We start from the raw sequence: 10,593 nt of genomic DNA, 5'->3' as shown, positions 1-10,593 counted from the left end.
ACCGAACATTTCTGCTCGATTTACAAATGTCTCACTAACCTTTATCTTTATACTGTGTGTGTGTGATCATCCATAACAACTATGCAACATGGATTGGAAAGCCAGGAACATGCTGAGCTCCAGCACCTGAGGCAACCTGTATTAGAAAAAATCCACAAAATAACACAAACCAATTCCAGCCATGCAGCTTCAGGAGGTAGTGATGTGGCAGAAACAAATCTCAACATAACACAAAATAAATTGACAAATAATCCAGTCCTGTCCAACTCTTACCTTTAGTATGATGGATTTTTTTTATCTCAGGAAGTGATCAGAAATCATGTGTGTAAAAAAAAAATTCTTTTGGATGTTTAAGATTTTTTTTTCTTTACATTTCTGCCACTTAGTAGACGCCCTTATCCATCCAGAGTGACTTGTAATTTATAAAACTGAGCAACTGAGGGTTAAGGGCCTTGCTCAGGGGCCCAACAATGGCAGCTTGGTGGACCTGGGATTTGAACTCATGACCTTCAATCAGTAGTCTAACACCTTAACCTTAACTCAAATGATACCTGAGCAAGAAAGATTTTTCTTTGGGACGAGATGTGACCCACGAGTGAGAATGTTCATCTGTTATAAATCACTATGATGGCGTTAACTGTGTCTCACTGTGTTAACACCCAGTGTTTATTAGTCACTATCCATTTGTGAAGTAGCTCTTAGTAAACAAGGACAAGAGCTATACTGTGACAATTTACCACTTTATTCAGAAACAATAAAGTAGAACTGACGCGCACGGTATGGCAGTGAAGCAGGCAGACGCAAGTTCACCAGATGATGGATATTAAACCTTATGAAAAGGACATGTGATGAAACTGAGAAACTCACATTCAGATGTCTCACAAGATCACACTCTAAACCATAATGCATTTTTAAGAAACATGGCATTTAACAAGCATAGACACTTTTGATAGAAAAAGACTACAGTTAAAGACAAAAAGCAACATTTGTATTGGTGTGTAATGTTTCTGCAATCCATTACACTCAATGTCTGCTTTGTAATTACAATAAATTCATAAAAAATACAACAAGATCCTCAGGCATAAATGATATTTTATACATTATGGGCATCTGAAATCAGCTAAGGAAAAAAACATACACACAGAAAAGACTGAACTTGTTCATGTTTTCTAAAGAACACCAGAGCAAACTTTAAACACGCTCCGCTTCTATACGTCTTGGTTACGTGGTTGTGGTGAAACTACTGACCATGTGACTATTAACCCATTTGCACTTTACAAATCTTACCTTAGGAGCTCTTTTCTCCACATATCCACAGGATCCTCTGGGTTTAGACATCAACAACCATAAAGCCATTTTTACTTTCACAATTTGTCTCACACACACACAAAAAAATCAATCGATCTGAAGACTCACAATCAGTACGAACAATTCATATAAATAAATATCAATAATACAAGGCTGATACAATATCATTACTACAGCTCAGTGTTTTTATACAAACAGGAGAAAGGCTTCATTAGCACCTTTATGTAACTTTTTAATGCTCCGTTTGGGAATCTGAGATCCAGATCTGGTTCTGGAGGAGAAACCGTGCTGCACATGAGCAGCTCCGACTGTAATGACTCGTCTCAAAGCGGTGAACACCTCTGTGACCCTGTGTGAACACCTCTGTGACTCTGCACCAACTGTTACTCTCTTACTCTCTAGAGTTATAATAATAATAAAGATATAATCACCAGTTAAGATTTCTCAAAATTGTTATTGATAAGTTCAACTTTTGCTCTTTTGGTTAAAACTGACTGGTTACAACAGAATGGTCTTTACAGTATTAGTGTCTTGATAATGTGTTAATGTTTATTTTTCAGCATCTGTTAATTGTGGTTAATTGTGTTGGGCAATAAAATATAATGTGGGAACACAAATGCTGTGAAGCTGGGCATTGCTGCATCTGCTTACTCTTTAGTCAAAAGAGCTGCCCATGGGACAAAGAGCTGTTCACCTCTTCCTTTTCTGCTGCAGTTCTCCGTACCTCTCCTCACACAACCTTATCTGTCTTGTGTGCGCTGATGAAGGCCATGCCGTGTGTGCGAAAGTGTGTATTTAGGTCCGAGGCCTTGTCAAAGTGCCGTCCGCACACTCTGCAGCTCATGCTCCCCTCACCATCATCTTCACCCTTCTCCTCCTCTCCAGGTTTGGGTGTGTGTGATGTATGGCTGCTGTCCTGCTGATCCTGCCTTAATTTGTGTGTAATGAAGCGGTGACGGCTCAGCGAGGCAGCCGAGGCAAAGCAGGCCCCGCACTGCACACACTGCTGTGATGCTGACTCACTGTCGCGGTGCTTCAGAATGTGCTGCTGGAACTCGCTAGCGTCTAGCGTGTTAAAGCCGCACGGCGCACAGCGAAAACCTCCTTCCTCGTCTTCTGCTTCCTCTTCTTTATCACATGAGCGTGCTCTTTTGGCCTGGCTCGTCGTCTCGTCCCCTCCGGTATCCGGCACTTCGGCCCCTGGTCCAACTGAGGAAGCGCCGCCATCGTAGTCGACCTCAGAGGAGCTTCCTGCTCCGTCTCCTGGTGCCGAGCGCTTTCTTGTGTTTGTGGTGTTCTGACAATACACAATATTCTAGATATTATCTGCAATATGTTGTGGTGCACCAAGATAAATCAAGTGACCTAAAACATGTCAGGAGGAACAAATGTAGTACAAAGACTGTGGACTGTGCTGGGATGACCGACAATCTTACTGACAAATGAACCTAAGCTCAATGATAAAATGTGAAACAAATCTAAATTATGACAGCTGTCATGCATTACTGCAACACTGTCCTGAAAAATGTCCCTAGAGAAGGCTGTAATCTAGCTTCTGGTCACCAAAGACCTGAACTGTAGAAGCTGAGAGAAGAAGAAGCCTTTCCTTACCCGCTTCTCTGTCATCTGTCTAGTTCGGATGCCGTGTCTGACTCGGATGTGTTTCTCTAGTATCAGGCGACTGCTGAAGGTTCGCTTGCCCTCGGAACAGTATCTGAAAAACAAACCAGACTCTTAGACCATCAACAGGTTCCTTGGTGTTTTTGACATGACAATGTAGTTATTTTAAAGTTAGTTAAATTAATAATTAAATAATTATCTGAAATGTAAAGTAAAAGATGGTTGAACTCACTGGCATTGGAAGACTCTCTTGACACCCTCATGAATGACCCGGACATGGCGACGCAGGCTGTTGGCCGAGCTGAAGGAACGCTCACACATCCGACATGGGAACTTCTTTATCGACTGCAGGAACAAAGAAACATACTATATATAATACACTCCTTTGTTTCACTTCTATTATATGTACTTTCATGGTTACATTAATTATGATTATATTAATCTATTCTGTTGTGGTAGTGAGATGTAATAGCTTGTACATGGACATAAATATTGAATCGGTGTGTGTTTACCGTGCCATGCTCATTCTTCATGTGGTCAATGTAATCATCTCTCTCGGTGTATCGTGTCTTGCACTCCTTGCATCTCCACATGCTGCTCCCACTGTCTGGGGAACTGGGATGGTCTTCCTCGTCATTGTCTTCTTCCTCCTCCTCTTCATTTTCTCTTTCTTCTCCTTCCTCTTCTTTCTCTTCTTCCTCCCCCTCACCTTGGCCTTGCTTTCTCGACGTGGGGTTTGCGCTCGAGGCCGAGACAGGAGACGAGGCACTGGGCAGAGCCTCTGTTTTGCCTGCCAGGCCTCTATGAGCAGTCTGTATGGAGACGAGTCAATAAAAGTAAAGGCGAGTTTGACAAGGGTGACACCAGCTCACAAATGATTCAGTACATGTTCCTGGTACAGAGCTTTGCATGAGGTAACACTACAGCTACCCAGTAAAGGCCGAACCAAGACTTTACTGTATGCCTTTTTTGACACCACATTCTTTTGAGGACAAGGCAAAGAACGGGCAACACAAAAAGGCAAGATAAAATAAAAAAGAACTGGGTTTAAATAAAAATAAACACTTAATCTAGTTTCACTGCAGGAACTCACCTTGATGTGTTCCATCATAGATCCCTTCTGAGCATATAACTTGGTGCAGTCTGGACACTTGAACACATGCACTTTCTGCTTGGCCAGGTGAGTGTCAAAATGCATATAGAGCAAAGGCTTCTGGGTAAAGACTGTGTCGCACATCACACACTTGTAAATCATCCTACATGGAAGTACAGAATGATGAAGCACAAACATTACACAGTTATAACCGACTTAAAATATGTCATAGTTATATGTCATAAATAGCAGGGATGCACACGACTGGTGAAAAATGTGCACTCTTAATACGCTCTAAACGCTCATGTGCGTATCGACTTCGTTGATGGCCGTTAATGCACAGTTTAGATCGATTCAGATTGAGGTTAATACTGTGAGAGATGTCCAAAAAACAGCAAACATTAAGTAGCTTCTTTGGCATTCCGCCACATCAAAAAAAAGTCAGATCGAGTCCGAGCAGAAAAAAGTTTTCTCCGAGAAGTGGCTTCAAGAAGTGCCATGGCTTGAAACCGACGATGAGCGCAGCCAAATGTGGTGTAAGATATGTCGTGCACATCCCCATATAGCAGACAAAAGTAGTGCTTTCTATACATGGACAAAGAATTTTAGTCATCCAGCATTTGATAAACACGAAAAAAGCAGGGAGCATACAAATGTTGTACAAGCTATCGCTAACAGAAATGCAACTGCAGAATAAATATCCGATCACCCTCTTGTTAGATGGCAAAACGAGAAGCGAAGAGCAGCGGACAGCTCTCTGCAATTTTTTATTTCATAATATATTTCCTTTCATAAGGCTAAACACGCACGTCCTATGTCTTCATTTGCTGAAGATATTTCTTTATTAAAACGGCTGGGAGTGAATGTCGGAGGGACATTCATATCATATCATTCAAGGTGGAACGCGAATTATGGAAATCATTGCACAGACTGTCAGTACAGAATTAAGAGATAAGTTGAAATCAGCTGAATTTTGGGGTCTACTATTTGATGGATCGGAGGACATAAAAACGGAACAGGAAATTGTGTACATTGTGTCTGTGTCCAACAGCAGAGTTTACCATTGATTTCCATGGATTAATTGAACTTGGAGCAAAATGAACAGCGCGGGACATAATGGAAGGCCTGGATAACTGTTCAACGATTTAGGCTTGGATGAATGGCAGGCAAAGTTAGTCGCTGTTTGCACGGATGGGGCTGCTGTCAATGACGGTACGTACAACGACATTGTACAGAATCTACGGCAAATGGTTGCAATCTGGGATTCCCTTGTGCATGTTTGTGTGTCGAAATCAGCTGGGGGGGGTGTTCTATTGTGTGACGTTTAATCGATCCGTTGTCAAGCTTTTAAAGTTTTATTTATTCAGAGGTGGAGCAAAAAATATACAAGTGTTAAAAACACTGTCATGAGAATGGCATTTCCTATTGTAAACTAGGAAAGATGTTGTTTAGTTTCGCTGCACAGTGTGAGTACCAGTTCCATTCTATAATTCTCCTGAAAACCTGGCTAAAAAAGTTGTGTGCATCCCTGTAAATAGTACAGTTTATAAACATTAGGACTTTTCAAGACCATTTTTATATAAACAGCCCAAATTACACTGGCAACAAATACTTACTCAGAGTTTTGATAAATACCCCAATATGTGCCACAAATACTAACACACAGGTTAATAATATATTAAGAGGAGAAATGCTTTGTGAAGACAGGGATGTGACTTTTCTGTGTTTAGAGAACATCTGGAACATACTTGGCCTGAGCAGCACTGAGGGTTGGGTGCTGGGTGCTGATGTGCCCCTGGGCACTGGGCGCTGATTTGAAGGCCATTGGGCAATGTGGACACTTGTGGAAAACTTCGCAGTGAGCAGTCTGAATGTGAGATTTGATGGAGTTCAGACCACCAAACACCACCTGACAGCTGGAGCATCTACAGAAATGGAAACAAATCTCGAGTGATTGTATGCAAAGCATTTTACAACATTTTCAACTCTGACTCTTATTGTACCCCTGTAACACAAAAATCTGTTAAAAAAACTAATTTTTACATACAAAAAAAGACCAATGCTAAGACCTGTAGCCAATGCGTCTGGCAAAGTGAAGACAAGCCTCCTCCAAATGAGTCTTAAAACCGGCCTGCCGAGCAGTCCCACCACATTCTGGACACACATGTGGAGCCCGATGCTTATGGATTCGCTGGTGAGCTGAAACACTGCACCCATTAGGAAGCATCATTGGTGGAGAGCAAAGCATACAGGTCTGAGAAAAGAAGTGAGAGCATTAACAAACATGTATAGCAGTGAAGAGGCACATACACTGTTTAGAGGCAAAATTATTCATCTCAGCTACCATGTACAGCAATTCACTTGAGCATGCGTTCCGTGTGTCAGTTACAATAACATATAAACCCAAAGAAGGTGCTACTCACTGAATTAGGGCTAGCTCTGATTTGCTGGAAGTGGGCGACTAGCTCAGCCTTGCCTACAAACTGGGTCTGGCATTCAGGGCATTTGAAGTTGTTGTACTGAAGAACCTCACCCTTTTTGCAAGGAAGAGGCATTAGGACATGAGGACTCTGAGGCCCGCGGCGAGCTGGACTAGTTTGGGAAGCAACTGGACCTTGAGAGGGTGACTCTTTTAATGGACTTGGGGTGGAAGAGATCGAAGGTGTTCCTGATTGGTTAGAGGGAGTTGACAAAGCAGGAGAAGAGAGTGGAGGCGAGAGCATGCCTAGAAATAGAAGTTTTTGATGTTATTAACTGTAAAAATCAACAATGTTTATTCCACAGGATGTCATGTGTACAGGAAAATCAGATTACATACCAATTGGGGTGGTATCCTGCTGACCGATCATTTGCTCTACAGTAACTGGTCTCATGACCAGGTGTGAGCACTGCATAACCAGTCCTCTCTCTTTATGCTCCCGAGCATGCAGCAGCAGGCTGCATTTATTAAAGAAGGCCAGGCGCTTTGCGCAGTGGTTACAGGTCACCTCGATTCTAAGGGAGCGCCTATCGTAGTGACGTGCCAAACTGCGCTCCAGAGCAAAAGCATCCCCACACTCCAGGCAGCGGTAGCCTGTTGCAGGCATGGGGAGGCCCCACTCAGCTGGTGGAGGTGTAGAGAGATCAGGGCGGTAGCTTGGTAGCAGGTTCTTGCTGTTCAGGATCTTGTTGAAGGCTTCAACTAAGCTTGACTGGCTCCGAGATATAACAGCCCCTGTGCTGTTGACAATAGAAGCTGGCTTGCAAGGTATGTGAACATTAGGCGTACCTCCGTTAGTCGCCCTCCCAGAGGTGGCACGCACACTAATGCCACTAACTGTAGGTGTCACTGGCAGGTTGGCAGCTTTCGTAATGCTGACAGCTGTGGCAGAGACTTTGGTTTTGTCAGATGACATAGAGCTTTTGTTTTGAGCTTTGCTTGCTGCAGCTAGCATGGCACTGCTTGCTCCTAAAGTGGACACAGGCAGGGTGGAACCTTTAACCATTCGAACAGTGGGTTGGGTTTTGTTAGTATTAACTGCCTGTCCTTCTGGTTGCACTTTTCCACCATCTGTGCCTTTTCCGCCAGCTCCTTTACCTGCCACATGGGTAACTGTTCGAGTGATGCTTCCTGTGGAGGTTTTAATGGTCTTAATTCTGACTTTAAGTGGTCTGGAAGTTCCGTTAGCATCGGTTACAGCACCTCCACTGCTATTAGGAGCAGCAAGGCGCTGTGCAGAACTGTTCTCATCTTCCACTTCCATTTTTTCTTCATCTTTTTGTCCATTGTCCTGAACTGAATTAGTGGTATCTCCATTCTCCTCATTTACTGGTTTGGCCACCTCCATCTCCTCTTCTTCCTCTTTAGGTTCTCGAAGACTTGTAGGTGGAGAAGAAGCAATCATTGCTGGGTTGGAAGACTTCTTGGAAGCTGCAGGCATTGTTACAGAGATTTTTGGCATCTCGCTTTCTGGACTTTCTGGTGAGTCACGTTCTTCAATGACATGTCCTGGATTTCGCTCATCTGGTTTGGGGTTCTTAACATTCCCTGTCTGAACAGGTGAAGAGAGCCAGTTCTGCACCTGAGGGGATGCAGGTGAAGACAAGGGGATGTCCCCTGGTTTGGGGTAAGCAGCTGAAGACATGGGTGCAGAGCAGGGAAGCGATGGGGACTCTGAACTCTCTGCAGGAGACTTAAGTCTATGTGAACGTTTTGGAGAAGTGGGAGAGCCTGGACTTTCTTGAATGACCAGTGACCCCCCAGAATCCAGGTCTGAATCTTCCTCCTCTGAGTCCATACGCCTAAATTCTGATGAACTGTGGCGCGGAGTGCCATTAAATGGTTCTGTCAAACTCGTAGCAAGTGGTGAAGAAGCGACAGCCCCTGAGACACGGGACCCAACCGAAGGAGAGGCAGATGAAGGTGATGAAGAAACATTGGTAGAATTTGGCAGGTATGGCTTGGGAGCAGGAAAAAAAGGAGAAGCCCCTCCGCCCGTGCCCCCAGGAACAGCAGCGCTCTTCGTCTTGTCGGCTCCCTCTAATCCTATTTCCTGCTGTGCATGCTGTAGCAACTGCAATCTTCTGGCCCTACCAACAGGGTCTCCAGTCCCCTGTGCCATCAGAGGCTTTAGCTTGTTGAAGATGTTGCTACTCTGTTTGGAGGTGTTAGCACATCCGAGCACTGACCCTGTGGAGTCCGGAGTCACTTTGGAGCCACACAGAGGCCACTGCTCCCCGTTTGGCTGGTTTCGAGACTGAGACAGATGACCTGCCCCACCTGAGGACACAAATCCATTATGGTTGAGTGGTTCCGACACTGGTACATCACCACCTTCAAAGGCTTCACTACGCACCCGATTCTTTACGATAACACTAACAATTGAGGGGTCACTCTGTGAATCGTTGGCCGGGCTGGGGGCTCTGAGGGTGGAACTGCCGCCTACTCCGCTCTCGCCTGATTTTGTGATGGACCCACTGCTTGATCCCTGGTGTCCCTCCACCTCTTCTGGTGCTGACTGAATGGCCTCTTTGGCATCGATATCAGGAATATCAAATGCTGCCAACAAGTCATCAAAATCGGGGGTCTTCATGTCCCCCATGCCAGGACAGTGGAGTCGAATCTAAAAAGCAAACGTTACAAGTGACGATACGGCAAAGCGACGATGAGCTTTCAGTCCTACTGATAAAAACACATGATATCTATCTATCTATCTATCTATCTATCTATCTATCTATCATACACACACACACACACACACATATATATATATATATATATATATATATATATATATATATATATATATATATATATGAAGTTTATGTTTAAATAATAATTAAATTGTTATCATTGTTGAACCAAGCTGAGTTGTTATTAAACTGAGTTTATGTTTACTTCCATAAAGAAGAGAAAAGGTTTTATACGTGTCATTAAACTGATAAAGTAAATATTAAAGGGTTTTGCAGTGATGTAGACTGCCGTTAGTGTTTTTACATGCTGTTCACCGGATCATCTCATAACCACACGTCCTTTAAACGTAACATCTTATACTTCTCCATCGCATCCTGGGTCCCAAAGTGAGCCTAGTAAAGCAGGAGCGTTGTTTTCACCGTGAACTAAAGTCTGTGGTGTCAAACTGCTGCAACACAAAGCAGCTAAGCAGAGAAACACAAACTGGCTGTTTGTGTTGGTTTTATTTATTAACAACACGGACTCCTGACACTCATAAACACCCTGCTGAGTGTCGCAGTAAATAATAACACAGACATAACAGTGATTGGTGATTAATACGTACACGGAAGCGCTTTAATTGTACATGAGAGCAGCAGCACTGGATGCTATCGGGACTTAATGCTAGCGGATCTTCATGCTAACTGCGTGTGTGATGCAGCACAAACACAAGCTTTTTATTCACCACCAGCAAAATATTGTGTTTAAAGCCTGAATAAATAAAGCGCCTCCTTATATTATGTGTTTTAGCTAGTCGGTTATTTCAATCATCTGAAGCAAGCACTGGCCTGGTGCTGCGTAGCTATGCTAAGCTAGGCTATGCTAGGCTAGCTCGGTGCTACAGTTTATTTTAGGCTCGCGTTCCTCCATGACGGCGCGTGCGGCTCGACTGGCCGCGCGAGCCACAGAAGGGTCATTTAAACGAAGGCCACTGCGGTGTGAAATGCACCACTTTCACGCGTGGATTTAAAAACGAACATCTCGGCTGACGTTACTGAAATGTCTGATTTGTAAAGAAAAAGTCTGCTCGTGTGCATTTTAGTGCCGACAAGCGAGCACTTGTTTACCTGATTATCTGAGATTCCCGACTCACTCCAGTGGAAGAGCCTTCACGTCCCGATCACCAGGCCGCTACGGACAGGTCCGGGCAGCGCCGTGTTTGAGTGTTAAACAACAACACGCAAACGGACAAATATACTAATGTACATCACATTTCACAACTGGGATTAGAATTACAATATAAAAACCTCACATCGCCGTATTACACCACCGATAATAGGTTTCCACCTACAGGTGATACATTTGTGGTTTTTGTTCCCTTCCAGGATCTTTCACCCGGCCTTCCCTTATAATATACATG

General features: G+C 43.7%; 1 protein-coding gene and 1 non-coding gene across 4 annotated transcripts; both read right to left on the bottom strand.

Moving 5' to 3' along the window:
- Nucleotides 1-721: 721 nt before the first annotated feature.
- Nucleotides 722-10,555, bottom strand: znf687b (zinc finger protein 687b). Of its 3 annotated transcripts, none has more exons than XM_027154921.2 (10): nucleotides 10,301-10,555; nucleotides 6,840-9,123; nucleotides 6,445-6,746; nucleotides 6,091-6,275; nucleotides 5,770-5,946; nucleotides 4,022-4,184; nucleotides 3,441-3,740; nucleotides 3,161-3,273; nucleotides 2,920-3,022; nucleotides 722-2,605 (listed from the first exon to the last, which is right to left on the bottom strand). In XM_027154921.2, the coding sequence occupies exons 2-10, from the start codon at nucleotides 9,100-9,102 to the stop codon at nucleotides 2,039-2,041; spliced, it is 4,173 nt and encodes a 1,390-aa protein (XP_027010722.1). In that variant the 5' UTR covers nucleotides 9,103-9,123; nucleotides 10,301-10,555; the 3' UTR covers nucleotides 722-2,038. The 3 variants fall into 3 exon arrangements, with proteins under 3 accessions (XP_027010722.1, XP_027010723.1, XP_027010724.1); XM_027154922.2 differs by lacking the exon at nucleotides 10,301-10,555 and adding an exon at nucleotides 9,799-10,282; XM_027154923.2 differs by lacking the exon at nucleotides 10,301-10,555 and having other exon boundaries at nucleotides 6,840-8,780; nucleotides 8,857-8,997.
- On the bottom strand, nucleotides 3,813-3,951 carry LOC113648010. Its single transcript, XR_003441808.1, has one exon. It is a non-coding gene; the product is annotated as a small nucleolar RNA SNORA13 (small nucleolar RNA).
- Nucleotides 10,556-10,593: the final 38 nt, after the last annotated feature.

The sequence above is a fragment of the Tachysurus fulvidraco genome, chromosome 7, assembly GCF_022655615.1.
Source record: "Tachysurus fulvidraco isolate hzauxx_2018 chromosome 7, HZAU_PFXX_2.0, whole genome shotgun sequence".
In the NCBI taxonomy this organism is placed as follows: Eukaryota; Metazoa; Chordata; class Actinopteri; order Siluriformes; family Bagridae; genus Tachysurus; species Tachysurus fulvidraco.
This window is presented reverse-complemented; position numbering and strand designations above follow the sequence as displayed.

Excerpts from the sequence above, each read along its gene's own strand:
- znf687b (XM_027154921.2), bottom strand. The coding sequence starts at position 9,102 with ATGGGGGACATGAAGACCCCCGATTTTGATGACTTGTTGGCAGCATTT. Across the intron at positions 5,947-6,090 it reads GCCAGACGCATTGGCTACAG|ATGCTCCAGCTGTCAGGTGG; the intron begins GTCTTAGCATTG and ends CCATTTCTGTAG. Across the intron at positions 3,023-3,160 it reads AAGAGAGTCTTCCAATGCCA|ATACTGTTCCGAGGGCAAGC; the intron begins GTGAGTTCAACC and ends TTTGTTTTTCAG.